The sequence below is a fragment of the Balaenoptera ricei genome, chromosome 15 (genome assembly GCF_028023285.1).
Source record: "Balaenoptera ricei isolate mBalRic1 chromosome 15, mBalRic1.hap2, whole genome shotgun sequence".
NCBI classification, from domain to species: Eukaryota; Metazoa; Chordata; class Mammalia; order Artiodactyla; family Balaenopteridae; genus Balaenoptera; species Balaenoptera ricei.
In genome coordinates this window covers 14,492,372-14,514,035 of record NC_082653.1, presented here as the reverse complement: position 1 = coordinate 14,514,035, position 21,664 = coordinate 14,492,372, and the positions used below count along the sequence as shown (strand labels likewise).

At 50.0% G+C, this 21,664-nt stretch overlaps 1 protein-coding gene across 6 annotated transcripts in view; it reads right to left on the bottom strand.

The window, feature by feature from the left end:
• Positions 1-2,269: 2,269 nt before the first annotated feature.
• Positions 2,270-21,664, bottom strand: part of ELMO2 (engulfment and cell motility 2) — a 38,347-nt gene continuing 18,952 nt past the window's right edge. For 5 of the 6 annotated variants that reach the window (XM_059898750.1, XM_059898749.1, XM_059898751.1 and 2 more), the window contains 14 exons: positions 21,397-21,548; positions 18,782-18,860; positions 15,564-15,614; positions 11,461-11,583; positions 11,014-11,148; positions 10,313-10,417; positions 10,110-10,218; positions 9,632-9,768; positions 8,047-8,210; positions 7,823-7,935; positions 7,524-7,631; positions 6,686-6,768; positions 4,986-5,063; positions 2,270-3,812 (listed from right to left, as the gene is read on the bottom strand). In XM_059898750.1, coding sequence (XP_059754733.1) covers positions 3,612-3,812; positions 4,986-5,063; positions 6,686-6,768; positions 7,524-7,631; positions 7,823-7,935; positions 8,047-8,210; positions 9,632-9,768; positions 10,110-10,218; positions 10,313-10,417; positions 11,014-11,148; positions 11,461-11,583; positions 15,564-15,614; positions 18,782-18,860; positions 21,397-21,548 — 1,638 coding nt within the window. In that variant the 3' untranslated portion in view covers positions 2,270-3,611. Of the gene's footprint in view, positions 3,813-4,985; positions 5,064-6,685; positions 6,769-7,523; positions 7,632-7,822; positions 7,936-8,046; positions 8,211-9,631; positions 9,769-10,109; positions 10,219-10,312; positions 10,418-11,013; positions 11,149-11,460; positions 11,584-15,563; positions 15,615-15,767; positions 15,874-18,781; positions 18,861-21,396; positions 21,549-21,664 lie in introns of those variants that run through there. The other variant, XM_059898754.1, reaches the window with a different exon arrangement.

Below are 21,664 nucleotides of genomic sequence, written 5' to 3'. Positions count from 1 at the left end.
CAGAAAGCAGGCCAGGCCCTCTGGGGACCCCGACTCCTCAGCAGGCCCAAAAGGAAGGCCTTCCACCCTCTGGCCTCTGCCCATATCTGCAACCTCATCTTCGCCCCCGCCCACCCGCCACGCTGGCCCCTCGTTTGTCCAACACATCAAGCCTGTGTCCTTCTCTGCATTTGCTGTTCCTTCTGCCCAGTACAGTCTTCCACAGACCTGTGCTTGGCTGAACATCCTGGGCGAGGGCGAGCCCTCCTAATCCTCGTGGCACCTCCCACTACCTGACGTTTCCTTGTTTGTCCACGTGTTCACTGCCCATCCCCGACTCCCACCCCACCGCGGGATGCGGCCTCTCCAAGGGCAGGGCCGGGTCCGCGTGATGCCCGCCTGGATAACGTCGCGGGTGCTCGGGAAACGCCGGGGGGAGCGCACACGAGCGGAGGCCCGGGCCCCTCTACGACCGGGACACTGAGGCCCGGGATGAGGAGCTCCCCGGGGGACCCGGAGCCGCGGCGCGCGTCGCCAAGCCGGGACCCCGCTCCCAGCCCCGCCCGGGTCCACCCCCCGACCCCGGGAGCGCGCAGAAGGGCCGCCGCGCGCCCACTCACCTCGGCCGCGGCCGCTCCAGGCCCGGATCCTCCTGCCGGAAGTGCGAGGCCGAGCGCCGCCACGTGGGGGCAGTCCTGCCGGAAGCCGCTGAGGGCCGAGCGGGGGCGGTGTCGGGGGCGGGGCGGCGCTCGGGGGCCGGTTCTCCTGTGCCGTCTGCGGAGCCCAGGGCTGTGCGCTTCCGCAGCTCGGGAGCTCCCTGAGGCTCGACGCCGAGCTCCCCCTCGTTCGGTGGTTGTTAGTGTCTCCTGCGCTCAACCAGGGTCTCGGTCTGGAGCCTCGGTGCCTGCTGCAGAGCCCTGCGCATCGCGGGCAGCCAGAAAACAATCACCTACTTACAAATTAAATATTTACCGTATTCCAACCCAGTGCTGGGCAACCATGGAAACACCGAGCTGGATCTCTCCTGGGCTTTTTCTTCTGGGAGCTCAAGCCAGCTGGGGAGTGATGTCAGAGGCATTAAATTTTAGGACTTACAAGATCCATGGGAGGGAATAAATAATAAACATTTGTGAAACATCTTCCGTGTGCCTGAAAACTCTATAAGAATGATCTTAATTTCATTAAGTTGAGTAAGGGGAGAGCATCCCAGACAAGAGGAAATAAGGAGGCGAGGAGAAGGCTGGAGCCTGGCTTGGAGTCCACTTGTTTATAAGGAGAGTTAACAAAAACCATGGCTGGAAAAGTAGCCAAGGGGCAAGATGCAGTAGTCCCCAAAATGCCAGCTAGGGAGTTGAGGTCTTACTCATCTTTCAGGATGGATTAAAAGGGGCAGAGCAGGTCGAGAGAGAGAACCATTTAGGCCAGGGCAGGCTAGGGTTGCAGAGTGAAGCCCAGTTTGGGACTTTTTGCCCCTCCTGGATCTGTGGCTCTAAGGCTGGCTGCAAACAGGAGTCCTTGCAAGTGACTCAGCTGGGCTCCCTGCCCTCTCTGAACAGAAGGCTCAATGCCAGAGTGTAACCAGTTCTTTATGCAGACCGCTGCTGCCCCACCCCCGCCAGCTGGCATCACCAGGCATTCGTTCATTCCGCACTTACCAACACCTACAATGGCACCCAAGCTCTTGGCTTTATTGAGTCCTCAAGGCTGCATGTACTTTCTATGCCTTTTGAAAGCGCTTGTCCTCACCCTCTTCTCCTTCAGAGGCAAGCTAAAGTATCTACTTCATCACCGCCCTCATTCAAGCCTCCCGGCTATCAAGGCTGAGGTTTGAGCGACAGAGACAGTGTAGAACACCAGCTGGCAGGCTGGGCACTAAGCACCGGCAACACACAGGGTGAAGAACATGTCTTCTTTGTCAGGCACAAGTACTCGAGCTGTTCCCTGGCTGTGTCCCTGGCGGGGAGGAGAGGGAGGCCATGTCCTCGGGGGTGTACAGTATGCCTTTCCCTGCTATACTGGGCGGGCCTGAGTGGAAAGCACTTTGTCCTGGTGTGACAGTCTGTGAGCATCCTTAACCAGCAGGCAGGTGTGTGTGCGTACGTGTGTGTGCAGGCATGTGCGTGGTGGGGCAGAGTCGCTCAGGAGGAGGAAGGGGCTCTGGGAAGGCGGCTGAGGGCTCTAGCTGGAGCTCTCCAACGTCTCCCAGACACAGTGAAATGAACGCTTGTCAAGGTGAAAGCTCCCTTGGGCAGGGAGCAAGTACAGAGAAACAGCTGTTAATGGGAACCAGTTTGTACATGAAAGAGTATTTATTGAAAACATGGTTACTGACAGGAAGCTCCTGGCCACTCTCAGGTTACAATCTTGGCTCACAACTGGAAGTGTTACCTTTTTCTTCTTTTTTTTGGCCTCCCATTTTATTTTCCCTCAAACGTTCCATCCTAGGATAGGTAGATCTTATATAAATATATATACATGTCTGTATAAGTATGGCCTATAGTAAAGAAAATATATAGTACACTCTTCATTGGGCAGTACCCACCATGCTAGGCTACCAATACTGAATGCCACTGTGTCCACGCGTGTCCAAGGAGACGGGCTGTGCGTGTGGTTTACAAGTGCTACAGCACCAGGGAAGCCTCACTGGCACAGCTGTGGCCTCCCCTGGCCCCAGCCGGCTCCCTGAAATCATGGCCAATGGCAGAAACCACAGCACTGGGGGAGGGAGCAAGGGAGGCTAACCTCCCGACGTCTGGAAGGCCAAAGGAAAGCAAACCGGAGGGGCCGCAATTCAGGTGAGGTGGGAGGTTTCTCCCTGCGGAAGGAAAAGATATAAATGGGGCGGGAGGGGAGTGGAATCTAGTGACCTCACCACAGTCTAGACCCAGGCTTCATCTGGGCTCTTCCTTGAGACTAAGAGGGTGGGACTTGGCCTGCATGTCTCTGACTTGCCAGGATGAGAGACAGAGCTTGTAGGGAGACACGTCCATCTGCCCAGACAACTGCGTGGGCAAGAGGATCCGGTGGCATCCGGAGACCAGAGATGTCAGAGATGAACCTCAGCAGCACGTTGGCCCTGGACGAGGCCAGGTGAGCCCTCACGAAGACGGCAAAAGCAAGGGCAAGGCATCTACTGAGCAAAGGCCAAGGCTTCCACTTAGATCTGAGACACAGGCCCGGGTCACCCGAAGGCAGCCTCTCCAAGGCTCTCAACATGCCCAGCACGTCTGTCCTCTGGGGCAGCCTTTCCTGGGCCAGCTCTTGCCCGCTTGGGGATCCAGGCAACTGGCGAGCAGGCTCAGGAAGAAAAGGTGAGTGGCCGTTGTTAACTCAGGTTCAAGAAGCAGTTTCTTGGCCTGGAAGGCAAGGGCGTCTGCTGTTTATTCCTCACGGCCCGACCCCAGGCTCCCCGGTGATGGGGAGGGCAGAGCACCCTGCCTTCACGACTCAGAATGGGCAGGGACCAAGAGGAAGCTCCGGGTGGCCCGAGGTGGGTCTGAGGAGTGACTGGCATTGACTGGCCACCACGGTCACTATAGATTCTGTACAAGCAAAAGACAAGGCACCAGACTGTGAGTGTTCCTCCTGGGCCGCAAGTCCCTTGCTGGGTACCGTCAGCTCCGGCTCTGGGCTCAGCCGTAGTGATAGACGAAGTCGTAGCTGCTGGGCTCCTTGGGCACTGGCGGCGGGGCCTCGGGGATCTGGATGTTCTCCAGGTCCAGCAGCCGCAGCTTCATCTCCATGCTCAACAGGGTGTCCAGGTCACTCTTGGTCAGCTCGCTGGACATGTCCTTCCCCAGAAGGGCACTGAGGCCGTCGATCCAGATGCAGTACTGTGGGTAGCAAGTTGCAAAATGTCACTGGTGGCCCCTGGTCAGCGGGAGGTCCTGCCAAAGTCGCTTTGCTGACAGGGCTCACACAGCCTCTTTGGGCCCTATTCAGTACAGGCAGGACTTATCTGGGATAAGAGCAAAGGTAAACTGGGAGGTGATCGTTCACTTTCTCAAAAGACCTTGGGATTTTTGTAAGGGATTTACATTTAAACTCCCTAAGATAATATCAAGTGTGATTTTTAAAAATGCAATTAATAAATACAGCAAAACAAGAACTAAGAACAGGGACATCAACTAGTTTCTCTTTAGAGAAACCTGAAATTGCCCCCGAAATTTGTAATGGTCGGGGGGAACACATATTACGTAAAAAGGCAGGAAACAAAAGGAATCTCTGTAGAATCTCAATTTTGTTTCAAAAAAAGTTAAAAAAAAAAACCATGTCAATAAATGTTAAAAATAAGTACTAGAAAACCTGAACTTGAGGGTCTCATGACAAGAGGGAATAACAGAGAATTCTCAACCCATCCCTCCCTAACTCCTCCTGTTCCATCTTTTTCCTGCCTTTGCTCACCTATCTCCCACCTGCTAGTTCTTCATTTCTTCCCAATCAAACTCCACTGACAGCTCAGGCCCTGCCTAAGGGTCTCCTCTTCCAGAAGCCCCACCTCCAGTTCCCTCCACTGGCTCTCAGAGCTCACCAGACATGTATGCTCTCAACCACAGCTGCTTTTCAATATCTAGCATCTTCTAGTGCTACAGCTGAAACTGTAGTCCCCGTGTAAAGAGGACCAGATCCACCTGGCTTCAAAGCCCAGGTCAGATCCACTACAACATGTGCCCCAGAGCCCTGGAGAGGGAGGATCTGTCAGGCTCACTTGGGTGGGTGGCCATGCAGAAACTGAAAAGAGGAGCATTTTCCTAGTTCCAGGCAAATAAGTTATCCCCAGTTGATCCTGTCTTTCTAACGACAACCTACCACTGCTGCTAAGAGTGACCTGGAGAGCCCAGCTCAGGGGGAAGGACCCCCGGCATGGCAGATCCTTGGTGTCAGCAGCCTTCGTCACCCTCTGGGGCCCCTGCCTTTAGGGGTATGTTTCTGTTCTGCCCACTCCTCCCCTCCAGCTGCAGGCATAGAGAAGGCTTGGCTGTCCAAGGCAGCGTCACGCTGCTCACCTCATACTTATTAGGTGCAATGAAGTTTAAGGTTTCGTCGGGGTCATACAGGATGGAGAAAGCCAATTCCAGCACCTCCTAAAGGAGAAAGGGTTTCAGTTATTTGGAGCAAGGGAATGGCCTGAGCCCTACATACCAAGAGCTTGGTCAAAGTCCTAGTGACTTGGAACCATCGCCAAATATGCTGATTCAGATGTGATGTCATCAAGGTCCCAGGGCTCATGCACAAATGTGGCTGGAGATGAGGTCACCGGTAATCAACCCTCACTAACCCACCTAAGTCATGCCTAGGATGTGGTGATACTTTTTAAGATTGGAGAAAAATCATTTCTCAACACTCGGAACCTTTGAATGTCAGAGTCCACGACTGTATATTACCTTATATATATATCTGGGTAATTAAGCTGAAAGTCTTAACAGTTTAAAAAACCACCAAAACAAAAACAAATTGTGGCCAAAAATGGCACGACTTGAGCATCAACAACATAACTGTAATGACTGAAACAAATATAATAGGCTTAAATCCATGAGTTCACAATACCACTAAAAAACAAAGCAAAACACATGCACAAAATAGGTCACTGTTGGATGATACCAGGGAACTAAGTCCTTGTTTTAAAAGTAGGTACATAAAAGAAAAGAATCAAGCGTTTATCCTCCCTTCTTATAAACTGTACCACTGGGAAACCACTGTAGATGATGGCAAGTTTCTCTTTAGAGAAGTAGTTCGACTAATAAAAGGGATGAGAGCCCTAGAATATCACTAGTTTGCAAACGTTAATTTACTAATGAAACGAGGCACTGAGCCTCCAGAGTCTGCTAACATCACAAAAAAGACAGACAACCAGACATTATGTGCCTCTTGATAGAACAGAATACCATCTAGGAGGGAGTCTGGCCAAAATAAAAAGGTCAAGCCTGAACTGGATCAAGCCTCTAGATCTCTCTACCAATTTACAGATCTGGGACAGAGGAATGGGCTCAACTACACCACAGGGAGACAATCAGCAGATTTCAGACTCTGGGAAACTACCAAACAAGCAACCTGGTTTCTTCAACTAATAAACTGCAAAGAGAGGGGAAAAAAAAAGAGCTGCAAAAGATGGAGGGGGAACTTATGAATTAAGAAACTTAAAAGACTAATCACACTGCAGAGACCCTATTTGGATTCTGATTTAGCAAACAAAGTGGGTATGAGTGTGTGCATGTGTGTATGTGTGCATGTGAATACACATAAACACATATATTTTTATATAGAGAAACGATGACATTTTTAAGACAATTAGTAGAAAATCAAACATCAATGGAATACTTGATACTAAATAACAACTTTTTATTTCCTTTTAGGTGTGCAAATAGTACTGCGATTATGTTAAGAGAGTCCTTATAATTTAGAGGTTCATTCTAAATACTTACAGAAGAAACGATGTAACACTTGAGATTTTCTTCAAAGTAATAAGGGAAGAGGGACAAGTGGATGGGTAGACTTTGCCCTGGTTGATGAAGCTGGGTGAGGCGTCTATGGGGGTTCTATCTATCTTGGTGTCTGTTCAAATCGTTCTTAACAAAACATTCAGGATGAACTTAAAATGAGACAGCATGGGGGCGAGAGGTCACGCACCTAGAAAACAACCACCACCGACTACGCTCCACGTATCATTGTGACAGCACCTCAGACTCGGGGCTGCCTCTCCACTCACCTTGTTCTGTTTCAGAGCACTTTTCTCTTTCATGTGGGGACAATCTTTCCCAGTGACAATGGCCTTAATGTCTGCAACAGGAACTGATAAATGAGGGGAATTAGTTTCTGGAAGCTTTATGCTGCAAGTTGGTCCTTGCATCAGTGCTGGAAGGGACGGCCCAGCCCCCAGACCCACAGGGCTGTATGAGCTCAGGGAGGGTTCCCTGCTCCGTGGTCGCTTTGCCTGGACTCTGGCCTGCTGCGCTGTGTCAAGTCTAACTGGGGGTGGGTTCAGGGCTTTTGCACTGTCTGCCTAAGGAAGGGGGCCTCAGACACTCACCTCACTTCCACTTCGTGGCGATAAAGATGACAACGGCCACCAGAGCAAAGGCAGCTAATAATTACTCTTACCCCCTGCCAGCCATTGTTCTAAGTGCTTTACATATAGGACTCATTCAATCCTCTGATGAGGGAAATGTGGCTATTATTCCCATTTTACAGAAGAATCCAAGGCAGAGGGGAGAATTAGCTTGTAATTAATTAGAATTAACAGCAAAGCCAGGATGTGAATCCAGGCAGTCAGGCTTCAGAGGTTCTGCTCTTAACCACCGCCTTTCAATTTAGTCTTGTATCACCCTTTACAATCTGCAAAACCCATATCTGTGATCTCACTGAATTCTCCAAACAGCCCCTTGAGGTAGGCCAGGTGGAGATGACCTCTGACCAATGGGGAAATGGGTTCAGAGAAATAACTGGCCCAAGGCCAGATTACCAGTTTGAAGCAGCCAGGACCAGAAGTCAGGTCTCCTGACAGCAAGTCCAGCTACCATGACACCCCAACAGAGAAATGAACTTACTTTTCTCCTGCAGGGATTCGAATGTCACCTCCCCTTGAGGGTTGTCGTCCAAGTCACCGTAGTGCAGGACCTTGTGGTTCAGGGCCAAGCGGCAGTACCAGAAACGCTCTGGAACACAAGGGAAGCCAGGCAGGTGAGCAAGGACACTTCCGGGAGAGGCCTGGGCACACGAGGGGCAAAAAGACGACTCGTTCCCTGCCTGCTCCCGGCAGGGACTGTCCGGGCAGGTGCCCCCCGCCCAGTACGGCAGCTCCGGGCAGTAGGGACAGACGGTCCCAGCGCCCGGGCCCTCAACTCACCTTGCCTCCGGCGATTCCCAATCTTTCGGAAGCTGCTCCCCTCACAGAGCCGGTTCAGGCGTTGCTGCTTGATCAGCTCAAGGATCTCGGGCTGGATCTTCTCCCTCAGCTCCCTGCGGTGGACGTGCACCGGAGTAAGGAGAAGGTCACGGGGACAGCAGGCCTTCTGAAGGGAGGCAGAGCTGGCACTCCCCCCCACCGCCCTCCCCCATCACGGCACTTACACAATCGGCGGGGACTGGAAGTCATCCTGACTCATCCTCTCGGACTGGCGCAGTCGCAGAATCTCCGAGTAGCTCAGGCTCCGCAGTTTGCTCTTGAACTGATCCAAAGAGTTGGGTTTGGAGGGCAAAGCCCGAGTGATCTGCTCCCGGACTACCTGCATAACCTGAGAGAGAAGAAGGCGGCCGCCTCAGCCCTGGTCTGATAAACGGATGCCAGGCTCTGCCCTCCACGGTCCTGAGCACGGTGGGTACCACAGGCATCCGCTGGGTGAGTAAGAGCACTGATTCTCTACTACTATCTCTTCTTAGTTACGTAGGACAAATGATGGATGGTGACAAATGGATTTTTTTTTTTTTGGCTGCACCATGGGGCATACAGGATCTTAGTTCCCTGACCAGGGATCGAACCCATGTCCCCTACAGTGGAAGCGTAGAGTCTTAACCACTGGACTGCCAGGGATGTCCAGACAAGTGCTTTATTTCTCATACATTCTGGAGTCAGAGAGAAGCAGGTTCAGATCTCAACTCTGTGCCTTAATCTTTTCCTTGAGCAAGTCACTCAACATGCTCAGGGCCCCACCTACTCATCCTTAAAGCTAGAGAAAGGAAGACACATCTTCGATAGAGGTTGCCACAAGCATATGAGACGCTATCTGGATGCACAGTGCCTGGCACACTGTAGTGTGTTCAAAACCTGTGTTAGTTCCCTTAAAACAACAACAGCTAAGTAAAAAGCAGGACACCATCTGCACATCCAGTCAGCTCCCCACCAATGAAGGAAAAATCTATAGCAAAAAAAAAGACCAGAGGGGCTTCTCTGGTGGCGCAGTGGATAAGACTCCGTGCTCCCAATGCAGGGGGCCCAGGTTCGATCCCTGGTCAGGGAGCTAGATCCCACATGCATGCTGCAACCAAGAGTTCGCATGTCACAACTAAGGAGCCTGCCTGCCGCAACTAAGGAGCCCTCCTGCTGCAACTAAGACCCGGCACAACCAAATAGAAAAAAAAAGAAGACTAGAGGGAAAGATAAAAATGGTCATTGTCGCTGGATAGGGGAATTATAGATAACTTTTTCTTCTTTATATTTCACAAATTTTTTACAATGAGATGAGCAGCTTCGAAAGAGCCAACTCCTAGATAATCAGCTTTTGAGGGCCTAGCAGTGCTGTCAGAGAGTGGACTCAGAAAGCATCCAGAAATGGCTACTGGGAAGTACCCCTGACACGCACTTCACTGCGGATCCACCCCGATGTCTCCATAACATCTGCGGTTCACGAAATTGCCACAGTGCCTGCACAGGTAAGTGCTCGGTAACCCACAGCTATCACTGTTATGTTTATCCTCCTGCCCCCGAAGGAAGGCGGGAGGGGCCGGTACTGGTCCACTGGGCAAATGAGGGGCCCAGCAGGGAGACACCTGCTCAGGGTTACAGAGGGGACTGATGCTCTCAATGCCTCCGTCTTATGACTCAGCGCTGCAGACCACACTGTCCTCCAGCTCAGGTATTCCCCAGGCTCTGGCCAGCTGTCACAGGCTGTCCTGGGATGGTCTCAGCCCACAGGTCTCACAGCTCTGTGACACCGACCTTGTTGAAGTCCTCGGCTGTTGCCCTCATCTCCTTCCAGGTCTTGTTCAACAGCTGGATGCAGATTCCAAAGAGCTCTTCAAACGCTCGGTCATGGGTGAAGAACATCGGGTGGTAGTCGTTGCGCCCTTCATTTGCTGTGGAAGAAGAGAAACAGGGAAAGGATGAAGCTGGGAGCCCATGTCCATAAACCTGGGATCCTCCACACCAAAGTCCGGAGGAACAAAACCAGACTGACGACCAAGAGGGGTGGTGGATGGGGGCGTAGCTACTGAACATGCTAAATCACCAGCTCAAACAAGCCACAGCCACGACTCCCATAAACAACTGGAGACGGATTACAGCTCTCTTGGTAATATTTTAAAAAGTACAATAAGGCTGTCCAGTCCCATGGACACCTAACTCTATACCCTCGAGTCTCACCAGGCTCCTGAGTACAAGGAATGGCTGAAGGAAGGGGGGAGCCACACAGACTTACGCAGTTCCCCAACCTGTAGGATCTCACAGAGCATTTTGGTGAGCTCAATGGCACTGCGGCCAAAGGGGCACTCATGTTTGTCTTCTCGGCTGCTGTTCTCCAAGACGATCTGTGGGGGGAAGAGGAAAGAGAGGGTGAGGGAGGGAGGGAGGGAGGCAAGCGATGTGGCATCAACACAGAGAAAGCTGGTCCCCAGCCTTTACCCGGATGTAGGTGTCCTGATGGACTTTCGCCAAGTACAGCATGTTGTCCAAGGCCAGCATTCCAGGAGGAGTCTGGGTAAAGTCCATTGCTGGGTTGATATGGTTCTGTAGAAACAAACACACCTGATTTGAGACTCGGTAGACCCTGCGTGCGAGCTCACCTGAGGGGGACCCCAATCACCCCTCCACCATATGCCTCCCACACGTCACACCTGCCTCTGTTGTAGCTCTTGTCACGTGCCCATCTCTACTACGAGGCTGTGAGCCCATGGCCACTGGACTGTGGCTGACTCATCTTACATCTCCCGTGCCTAAATACTGCTGGGTGCTGAGTAGATGCCCAATAAGTATTTAACTGAATTAGCTCCATTCTCAAGCTGTAGCCTATCACAAAATATCCACTCCAGATTTTCAAAGAATCTAGCTGCTTTCATGAGAGATCCCCTCTCCACTCATTTGGCCGACCTCCTGGGCCCTCCTACAGATGGGTTTGTTTCAAGGGGCCAAATGTTGCCATAAACTTGTGAACCTGCCATGGCCAAAGCAAATCAAGTGTCAAGGCCCCTCCAGCTTCTTAGTGTCTTCTGTTCCAGGGCCACCATCATGTTATGAGAGAGGGTTGTCAGGGTTCTGTCTGGGTGGCCCTCTGACTCCCTGTCAGGGGAGAAGGTCTACCAGTGTCCATGCTCTGGGAAACTCACAGTAAATCCCAGCATCTTGTAGTCCTTGGTATACATGGCTTTGCGTTTTTCAGTCCCACTCCCGGGGACGTTGCTAGGGTCAGACTCTGCATCAAATGCAATCCTCCTCAGTTCAAATATAATGTCTCTTTGAGCCTGGGAGGTGAAATAGTCAGCAGGTGAATCAGCTAATCAAGGGAAACAAGGAAAAGAAAGAGTGGGTAGAGTTTTTCCGGGCAGAACTCTGGCCCCGATCGATCTTTTGAGGAGGCATCACCTCTAGCATCGCAGGACAGAGATGGGCTTGGCCCAGTCACCCAGCAGAAAGGGATCATGGTGAGGCCCAAAGCTGACACAACTAAGCACAGTTCCTGGCACACAGCAGGTGCTCAATACACAGGGTGGAATGCACCACATCAAACAGCACACGATGCCAGCCAGGAAAGCTCCGTCCCACTTAGAACCTACCTGGTCATTGGGGTCCATCTTGGTCATCATCCTTTCTTCCAGAAGGTTAAAGGTCAGGACTTGCAGGACATACAGCTGATGGGCCATCTCGGTTTTGATTGGGCGGTTCCCTCGGATCACATGCTGGGAAGAGCAAAGGCAGGGAACAGAGGGTTGAACTGATTTTTACTGAAGAGTCACATCCATGCTGGTGAAAAGACAGTATGCTGGGCAGGGGATAGGGTTTCCTCCCCCACACAGGGACTTCAAGTTCCAGAAGGGGATGCAACATGAATGGGCCTGATTCAGGCAGAGATGATTCACTGCAGGCCACAAGGGCACCATCTTTTTTTGTGCACGCCCCTGGCCGGGGAAGTAACATTACGATGCGGGAGATCAGCGGCTGGACCTCATTCCAATCGATCCAGACAACAGAATGTGCGTGAAGAGTCGCTTGTAGAACTGGACAGTACAATTCTTTTGTTTTCCCTTAGAAAAATAAAATGTTTTGGATGGCCTCACCAGGTAGAGGGGTTCTGAAAAGATCATTTTCTTTCAATCATCTCGAGACACCTACACAAAGAGGGGCATCTAATGCTCCTTGTCCGGCCCCCTTCTCTCCTACTGGTGTCCCTCCCCTTCCCTCTGCTCATTCTGGGTATGTCCCCCTCCCCATGTCCCCACACCACATCCCTCTCCCCTCCTCTAACTCTATCCTCCCCACCCCCTCAGCTCACCACCTTCTCCCTGACGCCCACCCACCTGAGGTCCTTCTCCACCTCTCATGCTCCATCTCTGTCTTGTTCTACATGCCACATGCCCCGCTCTGTCCTCCGGGCTGACCAACGCTGGTTCCCGTCCTGTCTCTCGGTGTCCTATTCCCTCGCCCGCAGGAGCCTCCTGCTTTTTCCTGCCTGCTCCCTTGCATTCCTCGCTCCCTCTGTCTCACTCACCATCTAGAATCCTGTCGTTCTTGGTCTTTTCTCGCCCAAATGAGACTCTTGCCCATCTTCCCACATGTACCGCCCTCTGTGCCCTTCGTGTTCTCTTACTCGGCCTAGCTCGTCTCTAGAGCTGTGTTGTCCAGTATGGCAGCCACTAGCCATATGTGGCCACGTGCATCTAAGTCAGTTAAAACTGATTCAAGTTAAAAGTTCAGGTCCTCAGTCGCACTAGCCACATTTTAAGCTCAGGAGGCACAAGTGGCTAGTGGCTACATCCAATGATAGAGTAGAAGTGGAACATGTCAGAAAGTTCTGCTGTACTCTAAAATACTTAGCTTTCTAACTCTAGATCAGCTCTCTCTAGAGCTTGCTCTGGTTCGGGATCAATCAATCTCTTTAGATCTGTGCAGTCCAGTCTGGTAGCCACTAGCCACCTGTGGCTGGTGAACACTTGAAATGTGGCCAGTCCAAATTGAGATGTGCTGTAAATGTAAAATGCACACTGGATATCAGAGCCTTAGTATGAAAACAGAAAATGTAAAATACCTCACTAACAATTTTCCTATTGATTACATGTTGATATCATACTATTTTAGATATACCGGGTTAAATGAATTATATTATTGAAATTCATTTCCCCTATTCCTTTTTTAGTTAATGCTGCTACTAGAACACTTAAATGAAACAAGTGGCTCGCATCATATCTCCACTGGACGGCGCTGCTCTAGATTTCCTCTCCCCACCGGTGCAACTCCAGAGAGCTCTTCCTTTCTCTGTCTCTTTCTTTCCCTAGATCTGCAAGGCCCAATACAGTAGCCACAAGCCACACGTGGGCATTTAAATTTAAACTGAAACTTTAAAGAACTACAAATTCAGTTCCCCAGCCACACCAGACACATTTCAAGCGTTCAACAGCCATACGTAGCTTGGGCCGCCCTTTCTGCACACACCTCCACAACTACAGCAAGTTCTACGGGACAGCGGACAGGGCTGCTCCTGCTCGCCCCCTGGCGTGTGTGCCCCGCCCTCACCTCCTCCCCGCGCCCTCTCCAGCTCCCTCTCCTCTGGCGTGACCTCTCTCATCAGCCTCCTCTCCGCCTCCCCAGCTTCCTTCTCATGGTCTGCTCTGCTCCCCCTCCGCCTCCACCCAGTCTCTTGCAGCCCAGGGTCTTTTCTCCGCTTCGGCCGCTTCTGCCCCTGCACCTCACTCTGAGCCTCTTCCTTTCTCTGCGTCCCTCCCTCCAACACTCTGATTTCTCCCTACCCGTCTATCCCTATTCCTCTCTCCTCACCTCTCTCCATAATTCATAGAACCACTCTGAAGAGAGGTTAAAGTTAATGTGATACTGGTTTTCATTCACTTTAATCCCCGTTTCTCAATCTCAGAGACGTCAGAGTGGGAGGGTACTTCCTCGAGTCATCAATGGCTTAAAGAAGAACAGCGCCAGTCTGATGAAGTCTTATTTGACTGTCAGGTACCTCGAGGCCTCGGCTCCCTGGCTCAACTCTGTTCAATCCCGGGACTTAAGTGAGCATACGTTAACCTTCTCCTAGCAGACCCGTTCGGCCTGAGTCCTGACACCAAACTGTCTTCTATAGTGGATGGAATCTTCACTTGTTCACCAGGTTTGTCCAGAAATGAGCTGAACTTCTAATCCCGTTCAGGTAAATAATAAGCCTCGAAATGCATTAAAGTTCTCTGAGAAGGGCACCCACTCCCACACATGCAGAGGACGGCGCCCCACACAACCGCTCGGACACGGAGACAAGAATGAGGGAACCTGTGTGGTAGGCAGAGGGCGGAAGCGTCTGGCCAGGCCCTTCCTGCCGGGCTGGCAGAGGGGCTCTGTAACCAGGGAGATGGCCCGCAGGCAGGAGCTCGTTCTGCGAGAAGTCCGGTGGGCTCTGCCTGTTTAGAGCAGCTGATCGCGCCGCCTCACAGGTGCCCACGGTTACTTCTTGAATTCTATCACCTCTGCATCTTGTTTACGGTGACGGAACTGCCCATGTGAGCAGAGCGCTCACCAAGTGCCGGGGCCCCTAAGCCCTGCGTATACGTATCAGCTCATTTGGTCCTCACACCCAGATGGGCAAACTGAAGCCCACAGGAGTTAAGCGAACTGCTCAAGATCAAAGATTGGTTAAAGGCAGAGCGGGGGCTGCCGACTCCAAAGTTCACGTTCAGAATTATGAAGCCTTTCACACTCGACTCTCGATTTCTCATTTTGTTCCCTACACTGTGGTCTCCCAGTTGCACCTGGTTTTGGACAACTGATAAAATGGCCTCCTTTTAACCCAGCGCCTTGACTCTCCTTCCCGGCCCTCACCTCCCACCTCAGCTCTCTCCCAGCCCACATCCCCTCCCCGATGCAGAACAGGGGCTGAGACCTCCCTCCAGACGCCTCCCCCCGCCCACCCCTAACTCCCGCTCTACCCTCCTCCCTCACACACCCCTCAGGAAACACGGATCTTGGAGTGTGACCTTTCTAAAACGCCAGCCTGGTTATTTCACAATCCTGATTAAAGCCTCTCAATTGCTTTTGGGAAAAAGACCAAGGCCCTACTTGATCTGGTCTTGGCCGCCTCTCCAGCCTGTCACAAATTCTCACCCCACGCTCTATCGGCCCACGCACTCCTCCTAGGTGCCCCCCTTCCCCATGCAGGAACTCCTTTCTGACGGGTCAGCTGGCTTATCCTCAGCCTTCCCTGAAGAACCGCCTCTAAGGCCTCCTGACACCTCTCCTCGCGGCAGGACTGCCAGCTCCTCCTCTGCAATCTCCCAGGCCGGGCAGCCCTCCCAGTGTCCCGCACAACTCAGGGTTATGACTGGTGTTAGTGGAGTGAATTCCTCTTCTGTGCCTATTTTAACACATTCCCTCTGGATAAAAGTTTGTGGAGCTGTGAGGCAACAAACAGTAGAGCTGGCTAAGTACCTCCTTAGAGGCTCTGCAATTCCTGGTGGGACAGCCTCCTAGAGACAGCCCTGCTTACAGTGGATCAGAAACCATAAGCTTTCCAGCTTAGGAAGTGTTTAGTACCTATGGGTAACGTCCCTCTGCGTGCCCATCCCACTCCATAGTGATTTCAATAATAATAATACAACTATAATAATAGTGGTAGTTGCAGTTAATAGTAACAAAACAATAACAGTAACAAAACATAGCTTGTCTGGGAACTTACATTGAGGATTATGGACCGAAGGTGCTTCTGTGCGAATGCGTTGGCCATATCCTATTGAGAAGAAGAAGCGAACATAAGGCAAGGTGGCAGGCATGCAGCTGTGACAACTATCAAGAGGAAGGTGATGTCACAGCTCTGGGGCTTTTTCCCGTAATTTTTTTCCTTTCAAATGAAAAGTGGGCAAATGAAAAAAAATTCACAGACCTTCAAATACGTTATTTTAATACTCTGAAAAATTCCCGCACATTTTCTTTCGTGAGTACACATTAACGCAAACAGGGTTTCCTTTCCCAGTGGTACAATCAACCGTGTCATCTTCAAAGAGGGACAAAGACTGCTTCAGGACGAGACACTTGTGTTACAAGGATGCCAGGAGATGGACGAGCACAGGGCACAGAGCAGCATGATGGTTCCCAAGCCACATGCACCATCCCAGGCCCGAACCACTGCCAAGGCGGGAAGGGACTCTAATGAGACACTGACTCCAAACCGAGCAAGAGGGCTTGGGCCCCAGCACCCTCCTCCACCGCCCCCCACCCACAGCACCACGCCAGCAGACGGAGCTGGGGTGGGATGCTCTGAAACAGTAGCTGGTCTATGATTCACTTCTGATCAGTTTAGAGAACAATGTGTTGGGTGCTTTGGAGTGATTTTTCACAACAGGGTCACCTTTTTTTATTTATTTGGTTCAGATTTTGACAGTAACACTTTATTTATTTAGCTCACTCAGGAAATAAAGTATCCTACGTTAAGTGAATCTTCCAGGGAATGAAGCTTTAAGGGTCCTCTCAGAACTGTTATTTTGACCATTCTTATGCTAATCTTCTAAGAATATATACACTTCTGTATTTCTGAAGAGACTACAATGATTATAATAATTTAATCACTGCCAAGGACTTGGCTTCATCAGGAAAAAAAAAAAAAAAAAACCACATCAGTTATTATTCTGTGTTGTGACACTGTAATACCCTATGGGGCATCTGAAATGTGGAGCTATTTTCCCCTAAACAAAATGGTCCCAGATTACTATGCTCTTACTTTTTCTGACAGCTTTTCATAATTCTTCTCTCTTCCTTCCAATGTCAGCCACCACTTCTTATAATGTTAATCAGTATGACTTCACTTTCTAAACTGCTGCCTTAATTTAATTTCACAGATAATTCTAAATCAATGGGCCTGAGGGAGCTGTCACACCTCTCCTATGGGGCAATATCCGTGAGTGTTGTCATTTTTCTCAGAGCTGGAAGGCCTTTCCCTCTCGCTTCTAGATTTCTAGCCATATTCCAAACGGCTGACGCTGCCAGGAACATTAAGTTTTACTTTGCGTCCCCTGAGCACACACTGACTGGCAGAGGAGGAAGGCGGACTAGAAACTTCTCTGGTGGCTACGGGAGGCCGACTCACGATTAAATCTTGCTGTCGATGACTCACAAAGTGGGTGATTGACAGTGGTCTGCTGCTGGAATATAAAGGCCTTCAACCAAAGGCTTCTCTGCGGTGCAGGGGGAAGCACTCATCCTTTTTCATATCCTCATAGAGCTGACCTCTTTCAGCTCCCTCTAACCAAGAAACGAGTATCCAAATTCCCTTCTGTCAACTGTCTAAAGCTTTTCCAATTCCTAGGATCTAGTAAGCGTCCAAAAGGGCATGGATTTACCTTTACTCCTGGCTACAGCAAGCTGGAATGTGATGCACCTGGCATCATCTAGATGAAAGTCACAGGCTATTTCTGAATCTGATCTTCCCGGCTGAACAACAGACCCATGTGAAGGCAGGTTACAAAGGAGAGACTGGGCCACATTCCCCAGGTCAGGCATCCCCTTAATCCTTTAGGTGACTCTGATCTGCGGTACTTCCCTAAGTGTTCTGACAAATGAGATTTATAGCACACAACCTTTTCCTGTGTCTTGCAGCTCCCTGAACAACTAGATCAGATCATAAGAGTCTCACCCAGCTTCAACCTCCCCACCTGGAAAAGAGCGGGGCCCTTTCCATATGGCAGTGCTACTTACAGTGACAGGCAGGTCTAGAGGATTAAGATGCTTGTCCTGCCGGCAGAAAGCAAAAAGCACAGAGAGAAGCAGATGGAAGAATGAGCTTTCAGCTTACATTCAAAACAGGACTAGGGAGGAAGAGATGAACAGAGCGAGCCATCCAAGAAGGACAAGGACACACAGAACCACAGATGCTCCTGGTCCTCCCACCAGAATCTTCCAAGAACTTGGTACATAATCCCACAGGAATTACAACTTACTGAGCCCATGGTATTGACCGAGAATTACAAAGTCTTTCTTTTGTACATCACTTGGGCTTTGACCAGAGAAATCTAGAACAGTCATGTTGGAAGGGCTCATAGCGATTTTTAATCTGGCCCTTGCATTTTACAGAAAGGTAAACGGAGACCCAGAGGGGTTAGAGCACTTGCCCAGCAGTGGCAGGAAAAGTACTCAGCCTCGGGGCCCTGGTCTCTTAGGTCAGCCCTTGCTCCACTGCCCAGCTGATACCTGGTTTCCTCATTTGCAAAATTAGGGGTCTGGCTTTTTCTCATGACATCCTTATGAAGTGAATGGGGCAGATGTTGCTCCCACGTTATAGGTGAGGAAACTGGGGTTTAGAGAAGCAGAGCGATTTGCATCATGTCACACAGCTAATTGATAGGGAAGAAAAAAGTTTAGAACCTGTATCAGAGGATATTTATACATGAAACTTCAAGCTAAGTCCCTCCACTCTTGCTTCCTTAAGCAAGGATTGCATTTGTTTCTGTCTCCTGGGACCCGGCAGGGAGGCCCAGAGGGTCTCCTCTCCCTGCCCCTTGATCCTCTAACCCACGGGTAGTCGCAGTAAGGCCAAATGAGGCTTGTTGCCTGTTTGTGTCTAGAAGGTCTTATGGAAAGACAGCCACACCCACCTGTCTGCCTACTGTTTGAGGCTGCTTTGGCTACAGCGGCAAGGTTGAATAGTTGCCACGTAGACCACAAGGGCCACCAGGCAAAAAATATTTACTCACCCTTGAGGGGAAAAAGTTTGCAGGCCCCTGCCCTGACCTAGGACCCAGCTGGTTTCCCTCCTAGCTCTTCCCTGGGTCCTCCTTAGCAAAGCCGCTCTGATGGGCTCTGGCCGCAGAGGGACAGGAGGAAGGACTCTTGGGAAAATGACTGGGAGGATAAGTCTTCTCTTGGGAGAGCCCAGATGCAAAGCTTGAAAAGGCCACCACAGACCTGTCGCTTGTCCTCAGGAGCCTTCAGAAAAAGTGCGTTAATCAGTGCAATGGCGTAGGTCTGAATCTCCTGGTTGGAGCTGTGTCAACGGAGAAAGAAGGCAGAGAGAAGTTAGAAGACTGACCAGCAAGACATCCTTAGAGATGGTTTAAAACAATCACTCGCAGACTGTAATCAAACAATAATCAGAGGCTTAGTCTCAAAAGCTTAAAAGTGGGCAGACTCCCTGACCCAGCAATTCCACTAACAGGAATTTATCCAAAGATAGTCATCAGAGAGCTGTGCATGAGTTACTGGCAAGGTGTTTCATCCAAGTACTATTAAAAAAAGAAACAACAGTAAATAATGCAAATGTCCACAGTAGCGACTCTGTTCATATATATTCAAATCCTAAGCAGTCATTAAAAATGCTGTTTTAGCATAAAGGTTCTTCGCCTGGGGTTAGGGATGGGCTTAGAGTGTCTGGGAACCCTAGAAATGGTGCAGCCATTATTCCTTGTAGCTGGTTGACTATGTGATATATTTTTCCAGGGAGGTGAGAGTCCATAACTGTTACTGGATTTTCAAAGGCATATGGGGTGCAAAAAAAGAAAAGGAAAAAAAAAAAAAAATATATATATATATATATATATTTTTTTTTTTTTTTTTTAATGTTTGGCCAGGCCTCACTGCTTGCAGGATCTTAATTCCCCGACCAGGGATCGAACCCGCACCCTCGGCAGTGGAAGCATGGAGTCCTAACCACTAGACCAGCACGGAATTCCTGCACAAAAAGATTTAGAACTACCCTTTCAGAAGGTTCTTTGACATGGGAAATGTTCAATATCTATTAGTCCATAAAAAAAGTCAAGGCACGCATAGCATGTACAGTAAGATTCCAACTTTCTTAAAAATATGCATAGAAAAAAACCCAGCGGCACAGTCAATTTACTGTTAACAGTGGTTATGTCTGGAGGGGGGATAATGGGCAAATGATTTCCTTTTTGTGCTTTTCTGTATTTTCAAAGTCTTTAACTATGAACTTATTTTAAACAAATAAAATAACTACAACGCTTCTCTGGAATCCTGTAATCCTGGCACTTGACAAGAGCTCTCCACCTGCCACGTCGTTGAGTGCATTCTGTGGCTCTTTCCAGAGGGGCTGCTGGGCGTCCTGGTTGGCCAGGGGCATCTTGGAGGTCTAGTGGAGGTCACTAATTGTCCCTCAGCTCAGCAGCAGAGGACATGACTTCTGGGGACAGCAATGGGCTGAAAGTGTTCATAGACTGACCCCTAAGAAATGCCACGCTCCTCTATCATCTCTAAGGAGGTAACTGGGTCATTCCCAATGCAGAAACAAAGAAATAGAGGTAACTCTGAGGTCAGGAAAATCAGAACTCTCCATCTGGAGTTCACAATGTCCCCCTGACTTCAATCAACCTTTTTGGCTTTTGGGCATGAAAACAGAGGCTGGAGAATTCCTTAGAGAAGTGACAAGGAGAAATCAGAGCTGTAAACCTCCTTGTGCTTCCTTTTTACTTGGACTAGTGGGAAGGTACAGGCTGAGAGCATAGCTGAGTGAAGACAAGGCTGCTATAATCAACCAAGTCTGGGAGCTCTGGCTTCCCCTGGAACTGGCAGGGCGTTCTGTCAATGTCCCGTATGCTGGAAGGGAGCAAGGGTTAGGAAGGAATCAGCAGTGTCCCCATCCTTGTTTTGGGAAGCCCAGTCCCCTTAAATTGTGTGGAATGGTTGAAAGGGAAGTATAAAGAATGGGGAGGAGACAAACAGTGCTCCAAAGGCTTTAATCTGTCTTTGGCTTTTGTTTACTATCTGTTAAATGTTTTAGGATGTGATAAGTTTCTTAAAAAACAAACAAAAGCAAAAAAACCAGAAAACAAAAAACAAAAAACCTCCTCAATTTATTGAATACCTATCTTGTGCTGGCCCCTATGCTGGATCTTTTATCTTCTTTGATCCTCACAAGTCTGAGAGGTGGGGATGATTAACCTCAGTCTAGAGGTGAGGAAACCTAGGCCAGAAGCGATTAGGTAACTTGCTGAGGGCAGAGACCTAGTTTGCAGTAGATCCTGGATTGGAACTCACATCCTATACAATACTTCTTGTTACCCCCAACAGCATACTGTTAGTTCGGCAAGAGTTCATTCAACAAATGCTAACTGAGCTTCTACTTAAATCAAAACAAGGGATACAAAAATGATTGGCCCCTGTTCCCAGAGAGCTCAAAGTTTAAAATGGGAGACAGATAATAAAAATACAGTATTTTATATAAATATGATTATCATAGGTACAAACAGAAACTATTTGGCCCACAGAGGAGAAAGCATCTAATTCTGTCTGGTACCATGGTGGTACAGGAAGATTGGGAAAAACTTCACATTATCCTGAGAGGCAAGGAGAGTTACAGAGGATTTCAAGCGGGAGCATGACATGACCAGGTCTGAATTACGGGAGGAATTCTGGCAGTAGTGTGGAAGAGGTGATGAGTGAATGAACAAGCAGACCAGCATCTCAGAATACAAGCAAAGCAGAAGTAGGATTGGAAGACTTAAACAGAGTAAGAGGGGAGAAGAGAACAGGCAGGGAAGGGAGGCTGGGGCAGGGTCTCTACTTACACCTGGAGGTGAGAGATGAGCTGGCCCACAGTGATTTCCTCTGCGATCTTCTGGTACAGACTCTGGCTGTTCAAGACCATGCTCTCCAGGATGGCCAGGGACCTCTGCAGGATTGACACGTCCACCATGGGCTGGCTCACGTACCCTGCGATCTAAAGCCAGAGAGGGCAAGTCAGTTAGGAAGCTCAGGGCCCGAGAGAGCTGAAGGCTTAGGTTTCAGATGCCCGCCACCCCCAGACTCTCCTCTTAGGTGTGCTGCCCACATTTG